This window comes from Cervus canadensis, chromosome 22 (assembly GCF_019320065.1).
Source record: "Cervus canadensis isolate Bull #8, Minnesota chromosome 22, ASM1932006v1, whole genome shotgun sequence".
NCBI classification, from domain to species: domain Eukaryota; kingdom Metazoa; phylum Chordata; class Mammalia; order Artiodactyla; family Cervidae; genus Cervus; species Cervus canadensis.
In genome coordinates, this window is record NC_057407.1 from 44251888 (window position 1) to 44275634 (window position 23747).

At 50.1% G+C, this 23747-nt stretch overlaps 1 protein-coding gene across 4 annotated transcripts in view; it reads right to left on the reverse strand.

The window, feature by feature from the left end:
* Positions 1 to 3056: 3056 nt before the first annotated feature.
* Positions 3057 to 23747, reverse strand: part of GASK1A (golgi associated kinase 1A) — a 153265-nt gene continuing 132574 nt past the window's right edge. For 3 of the 4 annotated variants that reach the window (XM_043443271.1, XM_043443272.1, XM_043443274.1), the window contains 4 exons: positions 20140 to 21426; positions 5299 to 5421; positions 4116 to 4219; positions 3057 to 3564 (listed from right to left, as the gene is read on the reverse strand). In XM_043443271.1, coding sequence (XP_043299206.1) covers positions 3363 to 3564; positions 4116 to 4219; positions 5299 to 5421; positions 20140 to 21426 — 1716 coding nt within the window. In that variant the 3' untranslated portion in view covers positions 3057 to 3362. Of the gene's footprint in view, positions 3565 to 4115; positions 4220 to 5298; positions 5422 to 6330; positions 9880 to 20139; positions 21427 to 23747 lie in introns of those variants that run through there. The other variant, XM_043443273.1, reaches the window with a different exon arrangement.

Sequence of the window (23747 nt, forward strand, 5' to 3'; positions counted from 1 at the left end):
AGATGCCACTAACAGTAAAGAGCAATTTATAGCACTAAAGGCCTAGGTGTTTTAAAAAAAGTTTTCAAATTGATGTCTTCAGTGTCTACCTTGAAAAACTTAAAAAAAAAAAGTACAAATTAAACCAAGAGTGAGCAGATGAGAAGGAAATTATAGATCAGAAGAGCAGTAGAAATAGGAATAGAAAACAAGACAGAAAAACCAGTGAAAATATGAATAAAATTGGTAAGCCTTTAGCAAAACTTAGCAGTATAAAAATAAAAATTAAAAGATTACCAATACTATGAGAGAGGTGACATCATACAGATTTCACAAATATTAAAAGACTGATAAGCAAAAACTGGGACTTCCTGGCAGTCCAGTAGCTAAGACTCCACACTCCCAACTCAGGAGGCCTGGGTGCAATCTCTGGTCAGGGAATTAGATTCCACATGGCACAACTGAAAATATCTTGCTTGCCACAATGAGCTAAGACCTGGCACAACCAAATAAATACAGTTTTAAAATAAGGGAGAGTTCTGAATAATTTAATGCCAATAAGTTAAAAACCATAAAAACTTGAAAGATAAAAAAGTATCAAAATTTTAGAAGAATAACTTGTAAAACCCTATAAAATATCTAAGAGAGAAATATTAATAATTGGACCTAATCAAAACAAAAAAACTTTTACTCTTCAAAAGTCACTGTTAAGGACATGAAAAAGCAAGCCACAGATCGAGAGAAAATATTTGAAAACATATATTGGACTTTTATTTAGAATATATGCATGCATGCTCAGTTGCTTGGTCATGTCCAACTCTTTGTGACCCCATGGACTGAAGTTCGCCAGGCTTCTCTGTCCATGGGATTCTCCAGGCAAGAATACTGGAGTAGATGGCCATTTCCTCCTCCAGGGGATCTTCCCGACCCAAGGATTGAACACACATCTCCATCTCCTGCATTGGCAAGAGGATTCTTTACCACTGTGCTACCTGGGAAGCCTTTTTAAACATTCAGACATGATACCATAAAACTCCTAAAGAGAGCATTGGCAAAATATTCTCTGACATAAATCATACCAAAGTTTTCTTAAGTCAGTCTCCCAGGCCAATAGAAATAAAAACAAAAATAAACAAATGCAACCTAATCAAACTTATAAGTTTTTGTACACCAAAGAAAACCATAAAAAAAAAATGAAAAGGCAACCTATGAACTGGGAGAAAATATTTGCAAATGATGCAACTGACAATGGCTTAGTTTCTAAAATATACCAATAGCTAACATAACTTAACAACAACGAAAACAACCCAATCAAAAAATGGCAGAAGACCTAAAAGAACATTTCTCCAAAGAAGACATATAGATGGCCAAGAGGTAAATGAAAAGATGCTCAACATTACTAATTATTAAAGAAAGAAATGCAAATCAAATCTACAGTGATATATCACTCACACCAGTCAGAAGAGCCATCATTAAAAAGTCTACAAATAACATGCTGGAGAGGGCAAGGAGAAACAGTAACCCGCCTACACTTGTTGGTGGGAATGTAATTGGAACAGTCACTATGGAAAACAGCATGGGTCTTCAAAAACTAAAAATAGAGTTGCCACCGTGATCCAGCAATCCCACTCCTGGGATTCAGATAAAATTATAATCCAAAAAGATACACGCACCCTAGTGTTCACAGAAGCATGATTACAAATAGGCAAAGAGATGGAAAAAATCTAAGTGCCCATCAATAGGTGATTGGTTTAAGAAGATGTGATAAATAAATGCAATGGAATATTATTCAGACATAAAAAGGGATGAAATGCTTCCATTTGCAGCTACAAATGGACCTAGACAATATTATACTTAGTGAAGTAAGCCAGAGAAGGAAAGACAAATATTATATCACTTATATGTGGAATCTAAAAAATAATATACAAAAGAATCTACACACAAAACAGACATGGTAAACATAGCAGACATAGTAAATAAACTTACAGACATAGTAAACAAACATACGGTTACCAAAGGGGAAAGGAGATGGGGAGGGATAAGTTTGGGATTAACAGATACACACTTTTATACATAAAACATGTAAACAACAAGGATTTACTGTATAACACAGGGGATAATATTCAATATCTTATAATAACCTATAATGGGAAACAAGCTGAAGAAAAAAATATATGTAACTGAATGACTTTGTTGTATACCTGAAATCAACACAGTGTTGAAGGATAGTAAATCAACTATCCTTCAGTAAAAAATAAAAATTAAAAATAGCTTCCCCTATCAGATGAATAAAAACAATAAGAATATCAAGTGATGATGAGGTGTAGCGAAACAATTAGTCCCCTACCCTCTGGTTAGGAATGTAGACTGACACCACCATTTGAAAGGAATTTGGCAGTTTCTCTGAAAATAAAGAATGCCCATTAGCCCATTTCTGCTAATGTAGAAATCCACTCATGGAAATATAGCCGGCAGAAATACCTGCACACCATGCAAAGATGTTCGTGGCAGCATTGTCCTGAATTGGTGAAAAGTTAGAGCCATCTAAATGTTCACCATGATGAGGACAGCTAAATGAAATATAATACGCCCCTGCATGGGAGTTCCTTGTGGTCATAAGTAAGAACTGGGTCAACTAGATGGCAAATACAGAATGTAGTATTGGGCTGCTGAAAAATTCATTCAGGAAGTGCCAAAGTAACGTCCCTCTGGACCCTCTCACTTTTTATCTTGTATGCTTCTATTATTTATGAATTTGTTTTTAGTGAGCATGTATTACTTTTACAATTCTTAAACCAAAACATAAATGAACAAAAATTGAACATCTAAAGGCTATAGAGACAAAAGGCTCAGTGTTCCATCTCTAGGAGCTGAGTTCACTTTCAGCCAGAGCAGTTCTGGGTCACAAGTACAATTCAGTAAAGATCCTTGATGAGGCTCATATCACGTGTGCACGTGGGCAGGTCCACATACCATGCATACATACCCATACACCCACACACCTACACACACACACACAGAGGTGTCCAGCTCTGCGTGTGCACATGCAATGCATGACTTTACAGTATCTGGAGCAGTTCATAGAACATTCTTGTGTATTTATTGGTGCAGGAGAGTAAACAGCTGAGCTGGCAGAAAGGAACGTGATGAGATTGAAAATCCAACACCCACCACCTCCTCCACCAGCCCAGGCCTGCGACACATCCCACGGCGTCCATGGTGCCCTTCTGGTTTCTGGTTTTTCCCTTTTGTCTTCGAGACATTTTCAACACAAGAAATTGTGGCCATGAGGATGGGCGCTTATCCCCTCAAGTCGCGTAGTGAGTGACTCGCCTGCGGTGAGGCGAGCGCGGAGGGGGTGGGGTGGGCGGGGCTTACGAGCCTCAGTCCGGGAAGACGGTCAGATTGTGCGTCCGGATGTGGTGCAGCAGGACCTGTGCTCGCCGCTCCAGGGTCTGCAGGGCTTGCTGCAGGCCCTGTCGCCCACCTTGGCTTTCCCAGAACACTGGGTCCGTCTGCAGCGACTTGAGCAGCATATTCTGTAGACACCCTGATTCCAGAACCTTCATGACAGACTCAGGAAACCTGGAGGAAGGTCCCCCAGCCCCGGAAAGAAAAGAAGGGCAAAAGCCGGCTTAGAGAGTTTCCATGAACTTGCACAGCTGAGGACCCACAAAGTCCCGGGGACCCTTCCACCCACTCTGCTGTGACAGCAAGACACGGGATGAAACTTTCGATGGGTCCCAGCGCCCCAGAGGCCGAATCCACTCTGCTGGCCTGAGGAAAGTGGGAGGAGCCCTGGGAAGGCCGAGGAGCGGCAGGACTGAGCAGCGAAGGCGGCCACCCGGCCAGCGCCCTGCCAGGCAAGGGAGCCTGCCCGCTCAGCCTGCCCACTCCCCGGCAGGGCAGCTCGTGCTGTGCTCTGGGTACCGGGGAGCGGGCAGCCCATCCTAGACCTCAGGGGCCCACTGACTGTTAGCTTTCCCGGGACTCCCCACACCCTCCTGAGGCTCATCCAACAGCACCCATCTGTTGGACGGTGGACTTCTGGGGAGCCATGGTTCAAGAAAGCGGGGTCTATGACAGGGCCCCTCAGCTCAGTCCCCGAACCTCTGCCCAGCCTCTTCGATGCTCACCCATCGATGCCCTCGAGGAGCCGGAAGTTCAGCTTGTGCTCCGGGTGCTGAAGGTGGCCAGCGTTATCGATGTAGACCAGGCGAGTGGGGTCACTGCTCCGCACCTTGGGGAAGAAGATGGACAGGGACAGAAGATGGACGCAGCACCCCAGGGTGCTGTCAGGGTGCAGCGGCTCAGGGGCCCCTAAGCCCATTTCACAATGCACCCTGCTCCTCGCCCAGTCGGTTCCCCCACCGCACAGAGCAGTGAGCTCTTTCCACCTGGGGCTGTGCTCAGGGTGGCCGGGCACCATCTCTGGTGAACCCGCCCAGCAACCCTGGGGCAAACGGCCACTGATACCAGCCCCATTTTACCGAAACAGAGGCAAAAAAGTTAGGTAATTTGCACAAGGTCACACAGCTAGTAAATAGCTGGTTGGCTCAAACCTGGACCCGTAGCCCCAAGTGGCAGCACCACCAGTGAAACCACAAAGTGGAGGCACTGATTCCTGTTCTGGCGACGGACGGGGTGAGGAGCCTGAGGCCGGGCGGCCTGACGCTCAGTCCCGGCCACCGTCTAATGCTCCACGGCCAAGGGGAGGCGGCGAGGACACCAGCCTCACCGGGGGAGACAGAGCAGCCCTTCCCCAGGGTGGTACTTTGCCCCTCCTGCAGGAGCAGCGGCTCTTCTGCCCCACCAGCCCCCCGCTGATGGTCTCAGCACACAGCTTCCCACCCTGGGTTCTAGTTTTCACTGGAAGCAGTGTTTCCCGACAGCCCCAGCCTGTGAGCCAACAGGGTCCACGACAGACCCCTGTCACTGCCACCAACTAGACATGCAGCCTTGGAGGGCCCCTCCCCCGTTCCAGGTCACAATTTCCACGTTTATTGGCACAGTGAGGATGCCCTACTAGATACACACATACCACACTCAGCTGCCAGGGCCCGAGGGTGTCCTTGGAGTCTTTAGGGAACAGAGGGGTTGGTGACACTGCCTCCAGCCCATCCCCTCCTCAACTACATACTCCAAGCTTCATTTTTGTCCCTTCTATATATTAAGGCTTCCTGGAAATATTCAAAGGGTTCTGCTGCCGAAAAGAACAGGATTGTGACACCCAGAGTCACGTGACCTCTGACCCTCGCCAACAGCGTCTGCTGATGGACAGACAGGAAGACCTGAGTCTGGGGTGACCCAGGGACATACCAGGATGTGGACCAGCCGCAGCTCCCCAGGGTTCCGGCATTTCTCTCGGAGTCTCTCTTCCACACAGGGGTCCGAGGGCTCGGGCTCGAAGCCGCAGCAGTAGCGATCCAGGCGGTCATGCACCTGTGGGGGCACCGTCCTCTGAGCGGGGGGCCGGGGGGGGGGGTCTACCACGTCCAGCACTCGGGCCTCTTGAGCCCTGGGGCCACCCTCAGGGATCTCAGCCCTGGTGAGCTCAGTGCTGGCCCCCAGCTGTGATGGGCTTCTGCTTGCTCCTCTGGCCAGCTCACCTTGCACAGGGATGGCTTACTTACACTGCATGGATTTCCACCCAACATGCGACAGGTGGGATCTTAGTTCCCTGACCAGGGATCGAACCCAGGCCCCCTGAAGTGGAAGTCCTGCTGCTGTTTAACCTATACTACTTACCCTGAACTCTGGCCTGGGGCCTCCCAGTGCAGACTGTCTGTCCACCTGGGGAGACTCACACATGACCACTTTTTCTTGAAGCAGCAAATGCTACTGTAGGGATTCCTCCTTTTATGGGGATAAAAAGATTTTAATGACCATCCAGGCAGCTCCTGACTCTCAAACAGCACTTCCACCCAGCAGGAGGCCTGGATCAGAGTCAGGAAGGAAAGCATTCCTTTTCCTGACTCATCCTACACTGGATGCCTAAAGTGGGAACAATGACACAGAATCTCTCCCTCAGAGATGATCATGAGAGATGGTCTCTGTCCCTGGTTCCTGGCACAGAGCTCATAAAACCCCTGCAATTGGCTCTGTAATATGAGTACGTTTTGATATTCATAATAAACCCTCCAACCACATCAGAGTTTAATAAGATGACTCATGGGGCCCTGAGATAACTTCAGGCTGATTGTTGGATGGACAAAGAATACAGAGTGGGAGGTTTCCACCTGACCCTCCAACCTCAGGGAAGAGTAGGGGAGCTGGAAACTTTTGAACTATGTTCTAGGGAGAACACAGCCACATACCAGGAGGGTGATGCACCCCAACTCCACATGCGGGGTCATGGACTTGGGACCCTTTCAGACTTCACCGCGCGTACCTCTTCTACTGGCTGTTCACTGACCTCCTTTATAATAAACCAGACCACTGAAGTAGTGTTTTCCTGAGTCCTGTGAGCCATTGTAGCAAATTATTGAACCAGGGGATGGGACAGTCATGAGAACCCCAGATTTTTAGCCAGCTGGCCAGAAGTATGGGGGGCTCAGGACTCGTGACTGGCATCTGAATCAGGAGTTCTGTGGAGCTGAGCCCTTAACTTGACTGAGCCCTTAATCTGACATTGACTCCAGGTGGATAGAGTCACCCAGTTGGGGTTGGAGAGTTGGTGGGCGCAGAAGGCATCACTCAGATGACCAGCAACATCACTGCATCTCTGTCTCATCCAATTCTCACTGCAGCCTTGCAAGGGAGACATTAGTGCCCCAATAACACATGGGGACATGGACCCCAGAGCTCCCCAAGGTCATACACGAGGAGGTAGTCCAGCTGGGGTTTGAACCCAGGTCTGCCTGGCTGGAGCTCAGCGCTCTCTGATGTCCTCCACTGCCTCCCTGAAGGTCAGGGAGAGGGAGCCACTTAGAGGTCATGTGAGGTCCCCATCATTACACTCATCAAGACTGGAGAGGAGTTCTCAAAACAGTGAAGGAAGAAAAGAAGGAACCGGAAGTCTCAGAGCCCACTGTCCTCCTGAGGCGGCAGCAGGCAGGCACCAGAGCTGTTTGGATGGTCCTTATTCATCTGTGGTCGCCTCTCAGCCAACCCAAGCCGCAGCCCTGGTTCAGCTTCAGCCAGCACCACCGTCCTGTCTCCCTCTGCCAACCTCTCTCCACACAAGGCAGAGGGGCCGGGGGCAGGGAACACATAGATGACAGCCCCCAGGATGCGGCACACATCAAAGCCAGGCCAGCCACTTGGCAGTCCGCCCAGCCCAGCTCAGCGCCAGCCAATGAAAGGTCTCACTCCATTCCCATATCCCCTTTGGAGGTAACTCCTGTGTGTTCTGAAGAAATACAAAATTGATTTCCTTCTATACAAGCCAGAAAATAACTATAGCTCTATTCACCAATCAACCTCATGAAACCAGACATCCGGAAATGAGACAGTGTTGAACAGTCCCAACTACTGTCCCTAAACATTATTTTCCCCACTTTATAACAATTCAGCGTGAAGAAGTCACATCCTGGGCCTAGACCATTGCCCCAGACAGGCTGAGGGCCTTTCTGTAAGGCTGCATCATGGAGTGTTTCCAGAGGCAGTGGACCAAGGACATCACTGACACCACTTAAAAGGCATGTTTAGCCTGGAGGACCGGCCTGACTTGGCCATGATACAAACAGCCAGAGCCCTGTCCGTGCAACGAGCCTGTTAAACAAGCCCCTGAGGTGGACAGTCATTACTTTAGCCTCCTGGACTTTGAATAACAACAGCCACAAGTAACAGAAAATTCTGGTTGGAAGTGACTTTAACCAGAGGGGAAATTAAGATCTACAGCAGGAAGTCTCAAGAGCCTTGCAATAGGACAAGCTTGGAGGGCACCTTTAAGCAGCTCCTATTGTCATGATAAGGTTTCTTTCTGCTCTTCACTCTACCCCACAATGTTAAGGACATCCCTGTGTTGTCTCAGAAGACCTGCAGCTGGCCCCTGTGGGTATGTTTTTCCTTGTGAGTGTGGTAAGTTGTTTCAGTTGTGTCCAACTCTTTGCAGCCCCACGGACTGTAGTCCGCCAGGCTCCTCTGTCCGTGGGATTCTCCAGGAGAGAATACTGGAGTGTGTTGCCATGCCCCCTCCAGGGGATCTTCCCGACCCAGGGATTGAACCCGTGTCTCTTATGCCTCCTGCACTGACAGGCAGGTTCTTTACCACTTGAGCCACCTGGGAAGTCCCCATGTTTTTCCCTGTTCATGTCCAAAGAGAAGGAGACAGAGAGAGAAAGAGAGACAGGAAGGAGGGGAGGGGAGAGAGAGAAGCCCTCCCCCAACAACCATGGAATACCAGTCCTTCCTTTCAGTCTGATTGGACCAAATCTGGACACAGGCTCATCCCTTGTCCAGAGGCCACCACTGGAAGATGGTGATGTACTGACCTCTGAGCCCAGGAATGGGGAGAAAGGGAATCAGACCAGGGCCCTGTGCAGAAGAAACAAGAGCGCTCCACTGGGTCCACCAGAGCCCCCACGTCCTCACTCCGGCTCCTACAGAAGTGTTGACAGGATGGGGCTGAGGACAGAACCCTGTGGCATGCCCCCAGAGACCTCCCAACCTGCCAACAGTTTTTACATTCACCTGAAGATAGTAACACGCCCCTATGTTTCTCCATATTGTCCTCGAACTTGGCAAGGGGTGGGGTCCTCCATGCATTCTAATGCACACCTGTCCTCGGCAGAAGCCCTCCAAGGCTGCCCACACAGAGGTTTAGAGCCGAGATCAGCAAGCTTTTCCCACAAAGGGCCAGACAGTAAATATTTTAGGCTTTGCAGCCCATATGGTCTCTGTCACAACTACCCGACTCTGCCTGTGTTGTGCATATTGTACATATTCTAGATAATATGCAAACAAATGGCCATGGCCATGTCCCTCCCCCAAAGAAACTGTATTAACATACATTGAAATCTGAATTTCATAGAATTTTTAGGTGTAACGAAATATTCTTTTTGTCTATTCAACCATTTGAAAATGCTAAAAGCATTCTTAGCTCATGGACTGTACAGACAAAAAAAAGATAGGGGAATTTGGCTTGCAATCTGGGCCATGTCTGTGACCCTGGTTTGGAGCCCAAAGGATCTGGGGGTGAATCATGGCTCCACTATGCCCTAACTCCATGACCCGAGGAAGTTATTTAACCCAAAGTGGGAGCACTGGTACTCCCTCAGGGCCTCACTGAGGACCACACAAGGTGAGGAGGGTGGTTGTCATGGAGAGACCTGGAAGGGACAGGCCTAAAGGCCTGGAGGAGTCTCAGGGCTTCCTCCCTCTGAAAGCGCTGGCCATAGCCCTGTGAAGCATCTAAAATAAAGCTGTGTCATGATGGCCTAGCCACTCTCCTCTACATATGTGCAAGGCCTGGTTTCTAGAGCCCAGGTAGATCTGGGAGACGGATGCCACCTGCTGAGGCATCTCTGGTTGGGAGAGTAAATGCCTGGATGGTTCCAGCAGGACTGAATTCCAGCGATGACTCCGATCTCACGTCACGTCTGATGGCACAGCCAGCCAAACCCCCTTCCTCAGGCCAAACGCTCCCTGATCCTGTCGGCAGGCCGTTCTGTGCGGATTTTAACTGGATGCGGTGCTTATTTCCAGAAGGAGCTACAAGGACTGTCGGGCCATATGACAGGGGCGGTGCTGGTGCCCCCAGATGTACACCCATTTGAACGCTGAACAGGGAGGGGTTGGCCGGGCCCAGGTGCCAGTGTGAGTAATCTGCCACGCTGTCTGGGAACTTTTTTCCACTGAAGAGCAATTCCGTTGAAACAGTTGAAACAGCAGCAGCCAGACAGGACCAGGCTTAGGTTTCATTCCCACATCCTGAGGCGTGAGGATTTCTTCTTCCCCCTTTTTGACAAAAAGAGCAGTTACCAAGAAAAAAAATGATAATCTTTTGCAGTTCTGGCCTTCCAGCAGTGCTGTGTGCTCATGAAGTTTGTGTTTAATTTTATTGAACAGCTGTGAAGCCCTTACTCTCTGCTGGGCAAGGCGCTGAGTGCTTCACCTAGCATAGTTCATTTAACCCTCCCAGCAGCCAGGAGGCAGGTACAGTTACTGTCTCCATTTCAAAGATGAGGAAACGGAGTGACAGAGGCTGGAAAACATGCCTAGGGTCCCGCAGAGTGAAAGCGGTGACGCCTAGACTCAGACCCGGGCAGCCTGGCTCGGGCCGCTGCGTTGGACTGGGTGGCAGGCACGTGCATTGTGACCCTAGAGGTCACAAGCGCCTCCATACAGAGAAGATGTGGTTCAACCAGATCCCCAGCTCCTAGCACTTTTTCAGCACAACAGGACTCGGTTGAGGTTTTCGGAGTGCAAAAATGAATGAATGAAGCTCATGGCTGGCTGACAGCAGGAAGGATGGTGGGGGAGGCCTTCATATGAGGACTGACCACTGAAACCCTGCCCCTCACATGAGCCTGACAGGCGGAGGCCTGCCTCTGGGGCCCCCAAACAGGACATCTAGTGGGACAAGACACTGCAGTCTGCCAAGAGGGACACCAGGCTGAGCTGTGAGGGTGAGGACGTCTGGGAGGCGCCCAGCATAGGGCACAAGGGGTGACTCAAGTCCTCTCATCCCTCCCCAGGCTCCTGGGCCAAGACACACCCTCAGCCAGTGCCTGATCCGAGTCTGGTGGACTCCAGAAGAACGGCCTGCTGCCCCTGGTGGCCCGGGCCCCCTGTGTAGGACCCTCCCCCACCTGGGGACAGTCACGGGCCCAGGGTCTTCATTGAAAGGGTGGCTCTTGGCTGGGTTGGCTTGCTGCCAGACAGCCCCAGGGTGGCAGCATCTCTGAGGAGGGCAGCAGGCTGGCCCCGCACTGAATGGCTGTCTGTTAGAGAATTCGTGAGGCTTTGGGGAGGTGAGGATGTGGGGAGGAGTGGGTTACTCCACACTGACTCTTACAATCCTCTGACGACTCTCTCTGCAGTGCTCCCCTGTGTCTTAACAGGGGGTAGCCTCCCCAGAGGCCCCAGGCAGGGGGACCTCTGGATGCCTCATCTGCCCCAAGCCAGAGGCCAGAGGTCACAGCACCAGCTCTGGATGTGGGTGAATATACCAGACGGTGGGCTTTGAGGAGATGGCCTGAGAAGAATTATCTAAAAAGACAGGCGTGCGTGCTAAGTTGCTTCAGTCGTGTCTGACTCTTTGTGACCCCTCTTGACTGTAGCCCACCAGGCTCCTCTGTCCATGGGATGCTCCAGGTGAGAATACTGGCGTGGGCAGCCATGCCCTCCTCCAGGGAATCTTCCCAACCAAGGGATCGAAACCACATCTCTTACATCTACCTGCATTGACAGGTGGGTTCTTTATGACTAGTGCCACCTGGGAAGCCCCCCCTAAAAGGACTAAATCACTCTAAAATTTAAACATCAACACAAAATCCAGCACCTGTGAAATGATGTATCCACCACAGGAAAGTACACTTCCAACCAAGAAAGCTACAATGAGTCACCATGGGAATACCTTTCCCCAGAAGTCAGTCCCCATATCAATACGTTAGATGGAGGACGTGTGTAATCTGTGACCTCCTCCACTGATACTCAAAAGGCATCTGATGTAATTTTTACATCCATTCCTGACAAGAAAAACTCTTAATAAGGCAAGAATAGCAAATAGTTCTTCAGCCAAAACTCAGCATGATGTTTAATGGTAAAACACTAGAAACTGTCCCAAATCTGTAAAGACAAGTCATGTCCAGCATCCCATTACTATTTACCATTGCTCTGGAAGCACCACGGTTGTAGTTAGGTAAGAAAAATGAAAGATGAGGCAATGAGGACACAAAGTGCATTCGTTACAGAAGAAACGACCATACACTTGGAAAACCCAGGGCAACTGTGAGAAGCCTTATGAAGTGATCAAGTAACCAGTAACCAAAGTATGATACAAATACAATATCCTTCACACAGACCAGCAGCTATGGGCCAGAACGTGTTGAGACAGGCTGGGACCTGGGACCCTTTCTCAGAGAGCCTGAGCTTGCACCTGGACAAATGCCTCCTCAAAGAATGAGCAATGGAATCCAAAGAAACTATAAGGGACTCAGGGACTTCCCAGGTGACCTGGTGGCTAAGATTCCATGCTCCCAATGCAAGGGGTCCAGTTTCAATCTCTCGTCAGGGAACTAGATTCTACATGCCGCAACTAAGATCCGGCTCAGCCAAATAAATAAAATTAAAAAAAAAAAAAAGGAACTACAAAGGATTAAAACTAACTGCTCACAGGCCCAATGGGGCACATTATGAACAAGACACAAAGGTCGCAAGCCAACTGCCACTTCTGGGGAGCGGGGAGCAGACGCAGGGCACTGCTGGGGTCCCTGCTCACAGCACCAGGGAGGGATGGGCGGGGCAGGGAAGCCACATCTTCACCCTCACTCCTTTAAGGCGCCGGCTCGCCCCTGCCCTGGGAAGCGAGCCAGGGCAACAATTTCTTGTTTTCGCTCCTGTGTGCTACAGCTCGAGTCCCAGTAAAGCCGTGCCTGCACTTCTCAGCCAACTTCTTATCAATTTCTGTTGATCAGAGAGTCCAGAAGTCTCGGTTAGTAACAATACAATAGAAGGAAAAGAGGCCCTTTTCAATGGTCACAAGATGAAATATCAGTATCATCCCAACCTGAAAGTGAAGATCCAGCTCGGGAAAACATAAAGATGTTTCTGAGGAACAGAAATAAAAGGAAAGACACAGCCTGTTCTTGGCCTAGAATGACCCTGTATCTTAGGATGTAAATTCTCTCTATATTAGTCCACACAGATTTCATTTGATTCCAGTCAAGTCCCAAGAGGACTTGGGAAGGCAAAGGAAGTAACAAGCTGACTGAGAAGAGTATGCAGGAGTATTGGGGAAAAATCTTTAAAAAGAGCAAGGAGACCAAGCACTCCCAGTTATTAACATAAAATATAAAGTGTGATAATTAAAACAGTGTGATTCTGGCACATAAATAGACAGACCCTTTACTGGAACAGAAGAGTCTACAAATAGACTTGCGTACATATGGAAATTGGCTATATGGAAAAGGCAGCATTTCAAATTGGGGGAAAGAAGGATTATTCAACAAATGGTGCTGGGACATTTGGGTTGCCATCTGAAAAAAAAAAATCATTATTTTGCACCTGATCTCTTACTCCAAAATAACTTCCAGATGGATCAAAAATATATAAAAACACATGGGAGGATTTTTTAAAAATAACCCTGAAATGAGGATGGTCCTTAAAAACATAATACACTAACCCAGAAGTCATGAAAAATAGCTTGATAAGTTTAACAGCACAAAGCAATTTTTTGAATTTCTGCACAGCAGAAAGACTAGAAACTAAGTTTAATGACAACTGAACTGGAGAGAAATACCAGAATGCAAAGAAAACAAAAGACTGATTTTCTCAATCTATAAAAAAGCTCTTAAAGTCCTTAAGAAAAAGACCAACAATCCAACAGAAAATGGGGCAAAGAATATAAACAGTTAAAAAAGATTTTTAAGAAATCTAAGCAGAAGCTAAGGCAGGAGGAGAAGGGGACAACAGAGGACGAGATGGTTGGATGGCATCACCAACTCAATGGACATGAGTTTGAGCAAGCCCTAGGACATAGTGAAGGACAGGGAAGCCCAGCGTGCTACGGTCCATGGGGTCGCGAAGCGTTGGACACGGCTGAGAGGCTGAAAGACAAAGCAGAGGCAGGAGGAGGGCGAGGCAGGGAAGTGCTGTCGGCCGTCAGGATGTGCAGAGCAGGTCGCCCGAGATGCGCACTGCTGAAGGTGTTTGCACTGGAGGCCCCTCCCTGGCCACATGAACTCATTTTCTATGGCCACATACAAATGACCACCAGCTTAGTGGCTTAAAATAACACACTTATTAACTCACAGTTCCTGTGGGTCAGGAGTCCATCCCTTTCTGCCGGATACTCTATCCAGGGTCTCAGGCTGAACTCAAGGTGCTCCATCTCCTTCCTAACTCAGGCTCCTCTCCTGCGCTCAGTCAGGCTGCTGGCAGAAACCATTCTTTGTGGCTGTAAGGAGATCTCAGGGTCCTTCCAGAGGCCTCCCTGACCCACAGCAGCTCATAGCCTGGTTGTTTACTCCTCAAGGCCAGCAGGAAAATCCGCTGATGCTTCATCTTTGAAAGACTCTCCTGACTGGTTCAGGCCAATGGGAGAGTCTTTCTTCTGATTAACTCCAGATTAACTGATGAGTACCTCAATAATATTGTAATAACTTTGTATGGTGACAGGTTGAAACTAGACTTATCTTGGTGATCATTTCATATCATACAGAAATATCGAGTCACCTGGAACTAACAGAGTGCTATAGGTCGATTATGCTTGCTTGCTTGCATGCGTCCTCAGTTGTGACTAACTCTTTTTGACCCCATGGACTATAGCCTGCCAAGCTGCTCTGTCCATGGGATTTTCCAGGCAAGAATACTGGAGTGGGTTGCCATTTCCTACTCCAGGGGATATTTCAATCAAAAAACAAATAAGCAAAAATACCCAAAGATAACTGATTGGCAACTTAATCACTGAAATAAGATTCCATCATATTTACAGGTCTCATTCTTTCTCAAGGGCAGGAGTTCACACTAAGGGGGTGGGTATCTTGAAGACCAGCTCTGAATTCCGCCGATCACGATCGAGGCCCTGCTCTTAAGTATATGTAAAGATGCTTGATGTCACCCTTTCCAGGTGGGCTGCTTCACCCTTCATGGCTGGTCGCACCGTCTATGCAGAAGGAAGGAGCACTGCACCTGTCTCTTGGGTCTGCTGTGGGACATAAAGGCGCTACGATTATATTTCAGGTCTCTGGCTGGAAGCTTGAGAAGTTGACGTGGTCATGGATCTGGGCTCCTGTCTAACTACACCTGATGTTCAGGAAGGCCAAGCCAGAGAACAATGTGAACCATAGATTTGCACTCAAAACAAGGAACACACACAGGATCACAAATGACTGAACCCGGTGCCCCAGAAAAGAAATGGGCCAGCCTCAACTAGAAGCCAGAAGAAATGACTTTTCCAGAGTCAACTGAGTCAACGAAGAGGGCAAGGCATGCCCTCTGTGGCCAAACTTGCGGCGGATCTGATCCCAGCTCCAGCGCTTAAGGCTGCAGGTTACTGTGGGCAAGTTCCTTAGCCCTTCTTAAACCTCAGTTTCCTCATCTGTGGAATGGAGCTAAAAAATACTGTCCACTCCCAGGGCTGTCACACATCAACACATGTGAAGTGCTGGCACAGTGCCTGATGCGGAGGATGACAGATGATGTTATATGCCAACATCTGTTCTGGAAGCATGAGTTAATTACATGCCCGTACAAGGGCTGGACAAACGACTGTCACAAAGTTTTCCACCTCTATATCCATGGGACCTGAAAAGAAAAGGAGGCGGCTTTGGGATTCTTTTCAGTCTAGAGGAAGGAGTGGTATTTGAGCAAGCAGAACACAGCAGCACCTAGATAGGAAATCATACAGAGACCCTGGATTCCTTCATTCATTTGTTCATCCTTTCACCCACTCGTTCAAAAGGTGCTTCTCTAGGATCTAACCAAGAGCTTGGCCCTGTGCTAGGCACTGCAGATGTGAACAAAACAGAGAGACAGAAGTGAACAAATAAAACTTACTGTGCTGGGGAGTCAGAAAAAATATAGACAGGATAGCACGAAATAGAAAGAGGATAACAACGGAATGTGGAGGTTGGGAGAGTGGAGGTCTGGGGAGGAGGATGAGAGGCTTGTCTGAGGCCCTGCACCTGAAGAAACCAAGGCCACATGCCAAGAGGAGGGGCTGAAGACAGCAGACAAGGATGGATCTCGGGTCCCTGAAGCTCCTGATATCGAGGGCATTGAGATACTTTGCCATATTGCAATGGAGAAGGGCCACAGTCTGATTTATTGTGCTCTCTGCCTGACCAGTTGTATGTGAACTTTTGAGTTCTCCCTGTAACTTCTAGCTCCTATAGGCTCTGCCCGGGGGCTTTATCCAAATGCCACGGAATTAACACCTCCAGGAGCAGCCCTCAACCAAAGACCAAGGGGAGATTTGGCTATCAATACCTCGCGTCCCTCACTTTTGGTGGGCTAACTCTGAACGTGTATTTTATACCATTTCTCAGAATTTTCCTGTGGATCAAGCCCCAGTCACCCATAGTGGTGCCCTGTTCGATGACATGCCCTCTGCTGGCCGCCTTCTGGCTGTCTCACTTTCCTCTTCCCTACGAGTGTTTCCTGGGGTCCCCTCCCAGAGGAACTACCACACTGGACCCCGGGCTCAGGGTCTGCCTGAGGGAATGGAAACCAAGATATCACTCCAGCTTCTGTAAGGAGACCCAGTTGGAGGGGACAAAAATGGAGACGTTAGGGAGATGTTAGGGAAGAAGAGTCCAGGTAAGAAAAGATGGTGGCCCGCACCAGGATGGCGGCACCTGAGGCTTTCTGCGGTCTGGGTTTTCCGGGACGTGAAGGCCTTGCATCAGCGGAAGCAGCAGGATGACTTCCATGAGCAAACACCACCCTCTCACTGTCTTGAATTCTCCGCAGCTGCTCACCCCGTGCAGTCAAGCACATGCCCTCCAAGATGAAGCAGGGCATGAGAAAAAAGAAGCCTCTCTAGAAGGAAAAGGTACAAATGTGCCCATTCCTGTCCCCACGACCCCACACGTCCTTCCCACCCTCTGGGCAGACGGCCCTCTTGAGTCCAGGCATGACTGCCCTCAGGTTGTTCCTGGCTTCTGCTCAGTAGGGACCGGGGTTCCTGGGCTGGGAAACCCACAGCCTCTCCTCACTCCAGCCTGCCCGTGGTTTCTAGGAAGGCAGCATCTGCCAGCCAGGGGTGTGTGACTCGCCTGGTGTTCAGCAAACCCAGGAAGACGTGGCCTGAAGCCAGCTGAGTGGCGTCTGACCACACGCCCACCTGTGTGTGCTCTGGCGGCTGAACTGTCCACCCCCGTGGCTGGTCTTGGCAGCTGAGGAAGGGCTTCACACCACAACCTCCAAAGACAGACAGAGGGGCTCTGTGTGGGCAGAAAGTGGCTGTGTGCACATCAGCTGGATGGGGGGCCACAAGGAGGGTCCTCAAGGGCTCAAAGTCCCGGATGTCCCAACCAGCACCCCCTTTTCCTGCCCTCACCCATGGCCAGCTGAAGAGGATTGTGTGAGAAGGAGGGTGAGCTCTGGAGCCAGACCATCCAGGCTGTGTCTCAGCTCCACCGGCCATGAACTTAGCTAAGTCACTTAACCACTTGGACCTCAACTGTCCAACTTCAAAACAGGGAGAAGCCTCTTATCTCTCTAGCAAGGCTACCATGAGGACTGGAGGAGTTAATTCCTGTAAAGTGTTGGGGGCAGTGCTTGTGTATTACTGAGCTTGAGCCACCGCCAGGCGCGGTATTAAGTATATTACGTGGATGATCCTGCATGCAGAAACCACACAGGGTCAGAGGTGTCATCTGATGGAGGCCAGGCTCCCCCAGAGACAGAACGCAGCCAAGAACTCAGAGCGAAAGCAATCGATCCGTGAGCTAATTCAAAAACACAAGCAAGGATTGGGGAAGGGAGACAGGGAGGGCCGGCAATGAGCTCTGTGGGCAACCGTGGCTCAATCCTGGTAGGGGGCTCTGAGAGACACACGGAACACGCACCACAGAGCCACCCCAGCCAGGGAACTGGGGCTTTTACAGACTGCCTCCCATCAGTCACAGGACGGCTGTTCCTGGAGGGAGAGTGGCCAGCTCTTCCAGTTTGCCCAAGACTGTAGGCTGTGGTCTGGGAAATGCCTCCCTCCCAGGCAGGAGGATAGGTCACGCTGTCTGGAGGACACTAATCCCTAGCCCTCAGCCTTTCACACACAGGCAGAGCAGGCTGGTGGCCCAGAGCAAGCCTGCATACAGGAGCTGGTGATTAAGAGCTGCCACGTCCTCAAGGGCAGAAGGCAGGGACACCCGGTCCCATTTAGAGAGAAGTGAAGTTCAAAGAGGCCAGCTAGTCTGCTCAGGATCACACGGTGGGACATGGCCAGTGGGCAGGGGGTTCAAACCCAGATATGTCTGGTGCCAAAGCCCGTGCCAACCACCAGGCCACACGCTCCTCCCTCCACAAAGCAGCCAGGAGACACAGACTCAAGGAGCTGGAAGTATTGCGGGAGGCCAGCTGGTCCAGTGACAGAAGACAAATACCCACAGGCAGACAGATAACATCCAAGGGTTTGGGGGTGGGTGTCAGACAACAGGGCTTCCCAGGTGGCTCAGTAGTAAAGAATCTGCCTGCAATGCAGGAGATGCAGGAGACACAGGGTAGAACCCTGGGTTCTAGGACATGGGTTCAATCCCTGGGTCTGGAAGACGCCCTGGAGGAGGACATGACAACCCACTCCAGTATTCTTGCCTGGGAAATCCCATGGACAGAGTCTGGCAGGCTACAACAGTCCGTGGAATCAAAAAGAGTCAGACACGACTTAGTGACAGAATGCACACAATCACATCAGACAACAGGAGGTGTGGTCTTTGGCAGAAAGGGGAGCATGGCAGCCTTTAAAGGGGCAGCAGTTACTCAGCTCAGGCTCATTTCTGCTGTGTGGGAACAGAGGCCCCACGTTATTAAACCATCCAGTGTTTCAGAGGAAGTGAGATTTTCATGAGAAATCTCAAAGTATTAAATTGGTCTGAGAATCTTCTAAAATACATTTCCAACCAACCTTGTATGGACCACACAGGGAGCATCAGCCCCTGGCTACCTGGTTATGACATTGAACTTGACCCATGGTTCATCCAGTCACCCCAGCAGGTAAATTTAGGGCTAGTATTGATCTCTTCCCTCAAAAGAGGTCCCTACAGGAATGGGACTGCCTTTGTGTGCATACATATCCACCCACTGTGTGCTTGAATTATTTTTTGTTTTTCTTTCTTTCTGGCCTCATTCCCTCACTCCTGTCTCCACAGCTGACATCCAGCTCATAAGTCCCGGAGCAGCCACATCAGTTGTCAACAGGCCACTCAGTAAATATCTGATGTCTGCAGTCCCCCTGGTAAGCCCTGTGTCCTAACTGCCCAATCCCTTCCCAAAACTCCCAAAAACTCCAGGGTTAATTTCTGGCACAGCAGGGACCTCAGCTGGCCCTGTGGTTTCCTTCTCTCTCCAGGGTCCAAGCAGGTCCAGCATCATCCCTTTATTTCTCCCCTCTCTCATTCTCTCTCTCCTCCATCTCAACTCTCTTTTTTGAATTATGCAACCAGCTTGAATCCTTCTTGATTCAAGGATAAATGTTTAACTACCAGCTCTCCGGGAATAGAGAGGTGTCCTGATTGTAGAATTCCCTGATTCTCAAGGTATAAATACTCCTGCCTGCACGCGTGCTAAGTCGCTTCAGTCATGTCCGACTCTGTGCGACCCTATGGACTACAGCCTGCCAGGCTCCTCTGTCCATGGGGTTCTCCAGGAGAGAATAGTGGAATGGGTTGCCTGCCTTCCTCCAGGGATCTTCCCAGCTCAGGGATTGAACTTGTGTCTCTTATGACTCCTCCATGGGCAAGCAGGTTCTTTACCACTAGCACCACCTGAGAAGCCCCATAAATACTCCTACCCTGGCCTGTTTCAAGCTACCAACAGGCACGAATGTGGAGTCAGCAAGAGACATGCAGTAACTCAACACTATACAGTATTTACTAGGTAGATACAAAGAACCTCAAGAGCTCAGACAAGAGTAAAATGTAAAATAATCATGAAGTAATGAGTTCAGAGTATTTATTACCTTTGTTTCTAATATAACTTATTATATTGTTAGTATAATTTCAATTTTAATAACGTCTGTGTTTCACAACCGGGTCATAAAATTCCTGAAATTCAAGAATGAGCCTATACAAACTGGTTTTCAGCACACCACTGGATGAATGAACACAAGGCAGAAAAATAACAAAAAATGGGTGCTGGGTGGTCAAAAGACAAGGACTAAAATAAAAAGTTAAGCATTAAAAAAAATGGTAAAAAAGCAAACAAACAAACGAAAGCAAAAGACAAGGGTTAGGGGGAGAGTCACTATCCACCCTCATGCAGGCTGTTCAGTGTCTCAGTTCACCGAGAGTCCTCGCCTCCCCTGCGCGGAGCCCCGCCCCTCCAGGCCCCGCCTACCTGCAGCAGGAAGTCGAAGAGCGCCAGGCGTGCCCACTCGGCGTGATGGATGCCCAGGCATGGGGCATGGCTGGGTCGGCCACAGCCACGTGCCAGCAGGGCCTGGTACTGCAGCCAGCCCAAGGCCAGAGAGTTCTGGTCGTCCTCCGGGTCACCCAGGTGCTGCACGTCGGGCGCCCACCAGATGACTGGCCGGGCGCCACCGTCCGTGTAGCGGTAGGGCAGCAGGGGGCTGTGGAAGTGCTTGGCCACCGCGGGCAGGCTCCGGCGCAGCCCCAGCACGCGGTCTACGTGGAAGGACAAGACCTCGGATAGGTCCCCGGGCCTCTTGATCAAGCCACAGAGACCCTGGGAGCAGAGCTGGCTGAGCCCAGAAGCTGCATCCTGAAGGGCCCCCTCGCTGGAGAAACCGACTAGCAGCACCTGCCCGTGGCCGGGCACCCGGGCTTTGCCCACCACCTCCCCCTGGGCCAGAAGCTGGAGGGTCTGCACGTCCTGCTCTGTGAGCCACGGGGGGACCTGCTCGCCGGTCCTGAAGCCACTGGATAGCCCGGGAGTCTCAGTGTCACACCAGACAGATCCTTGCAGCTCCCCAGCAGAGCCAGGCCACCAGTGAGCCTCTTTGGTGGGGGCAGGACCCTCCACTTGTTGGCCACCAGTCCAGGCTCTGTTCCGGACTCCTGGCAGACCCCCGCCTTCTGGAGGGGGCTGGAGGGTCAGTCCAGCAGTAGCTCTCCGAGTCTGTAAGGCTGACATGTCATGCCCTGCGAGGGGGCCACCTGGGGTGCTTGTCTTACTCAGTGCCTCCGGGAGGGGACCATGGTGCCAGGGTGGGTCCAGGTCTTTGGCTCCTGGACCCCTGACCGCCTCCCCCTGCAGGAGCACAAAACGCCGGGTACTGAGTCTCAGGTCTTCTGCAGGTACCAAAGTAATGTCATTCCCGATCCTCCCTGGATGGCTGCTCTCCTTCCCTGGGGACCGTCTGCTGCTGTCCACATGCCCTCTGTGGTCTTGCTCCTCCGCACACACCAGGATGGAGCTCCCGGGCAAGGCCCAGCTTCTCCTCAACCTTCTTGCCCGCTGCCTCCAGCTGGAGCTCAGAGCCTGCCGACTCTGGGGGGCAGGGACGTCAGCAACCCCCTGGGGCTCCATGGGGCCAGGGTCTGGGCCAGTGGCTGGGCGCTGTGGGGGCAAGCGGGTGACAGTCACCACAGACAGAGTCGTTAAGAGGCAGAATGCCATCGCCAGCCGCCTCTTGCCACGCAGCTTTCTCCAGAGCCAAGATGCCTGGGGGACGGGGGTAGAAAAAAAAAGCTTAGGACCTCGAAAACATCAGCCCTGACCCACAAAATAACGGGACAGTGAATGAAGGAACATCTTGGGTGAACAAGGAGGGAAAAGAGTGAAGCCTGGGCTTGGGGGCGGGGGGCATGACACCCAGCTGTCCTTAAGACATGAGTGGGCAGCCATGCTCCGGCTTCCGCGCTCAGCCTGCTCTGTCTCCCAGGACAGGGCTGCAGGGAGACCAGGCTTCTCCCCGCTGAGTAGACTGCTGTTATGACTCAGATCTCCGGACACCATAAGAGCCTTTCCCCGTCTGTTCCCCACACTGAGTGCTGGCCCCTGTCTTCTCGTCTCCACATCTTCCCGCTCAGTGGACCTGCAGTGTCTCCCACAAACATGCCCTTCCCTTTCCAGGGCACACAGCCACCCGGCTGCAGATGGCCTTGCCCGGCCTCCCTGGCAGCCAAGTGTGACCCTGGGACTAAGTCCTTGCCCAGGGCCTGAAGCAGCCACTTTTACTTGCCCCATCTGTTCAAAAGGAGGTTGGCTGCCCCGGCTCGCCTCTCTGGGCCCACGTGTGGCCGAGTCAGCTCTGGACGGTTGGCAAAGGACATATCCTGGGGCAGTAGTTTTTCAACACGTGGTCTCGGGACCAGCAGTGTCAGCACCACCTGGAAACTTGTTTTCCAGGTGATTCTGATTCGTGAGCACCAAGGGGCCACCAGAAGGAAGGAGCTTGGGAGCTTGCGTGAGCCCATGGGGGCAGAACTGGCAAGGGTTGTTCAAGCCACTGTACTTTGGGGCTCCTGTAACCATCTCCATCCACACACACACTCCAGCAGTCCAGGCACCTTGACCCTGGACCAGAGCTGATGGGGCCACCCAGGACCCTGACCTGCATGAGGCCAAATAGCCCCTCAGCCCCTACCCTGCCCCCAGGAACCAGAGCTTGTGACAGGTCAGCAAGGCTGGCTTTCTTCTGCTCATGAACTTGAGGTCAGGGGCACATGGCAGACCAGCTACTGACGACAGTAGAGACCATAGTCTACTGGGAGTGAGTCTGCAGGGAGAGAGAACAAACAGCCCCGAACCAGACACCAGATGCGAGGGAGCACCTGCCCAGCCACCGAAAGTTTCCGGTTCTGGTTCCGAGCCTGGCCCAGTTCTGTGTTCTTCTCTCACTGGGTGGATTTAGCCCAGTTCCATTACTTGAGATGCCATACATGTTTAGTCTTTGATCTGCCATGATAGTTCATGGTATATTTTATGTATTTGTAATTTTTGAAGTCTTTCACTATGCTTTCAGTTACCTTTACTTTTTTCATGGTGCATATTTCTTATCACATTTAGGAAATTTTAAATTGAATCCTAATAATTGGACTCTTCATGACTCTATACCCTTAAATGTCCAGTTCTTTAAACGCCAGCTCTTAAATCCTAGTAAGAACAATCATAAAATTAGCATATTTGCTCTTCCCCATCCCCTACCATTCAATCATTATTCAATTTTAATCATGGTGCTGCGTGCTTAGTCACTTAGTCATGCCTGACTCTTTGAGACCCCATGGACTGTAGCCCACCAGGCTCCTCTGTGCATGGGATTCTTCAGGCAAGAGTACTGGAGTGCGTTGCCATGCCCTCCTCCAGGGAATCTTCCCGACCCAGGGATTGAAACTAGGTCTCCAGCATTGTAGGCGGATTGTTTACTGTCTGAGCCACCGGGGAAACCCCTTAATCATTAGTATTATCTTTTTTTTTTTTTTTTTTTTAGTATTATCTTTTTAAATGTTTGCCTTGTACAATTACAAATGCTTACATTTCTACTATATTTTGTCAGCTTTAAATGACAGTCTTTGGCCCCCAGTTATTACTCATGAATAGCATGTTTATTCTTTCTCCCACCTTTTCCTTCATTCACCTTCCAAAGTTTTATATTTGTGTCATTTCTGTATTGTTAGGATATAAAACATGTCCCTTCTACTCTATTACTCCAATATTCACATTTGTTTGGTCTTAGTTCTTCAGTTAGGTATACTCTGCATATTCCTGTCCCCTTTGCCCTAGTTTTTCATTATTTCTTGGTTGATTGAAGTTAAAACTCCATAAATTTCTCAAGAAGTACTCATGGGAATAATAGTCTCTGGGTTCTTGCATGTTCAAAACTATTTTTCTATTGCACTCGTACCTGAAAGAAAGTTTGGCAAGATATAAAACACTGCTCAGTTACTGTCTTGGAATAGCTTGTAGCTCCTGCTCGACAGTTTTCTAACATCAGATGATGCTGTGGAGAAATCTAAGATTAGACTGGCTCCCTGCCTAGAAGC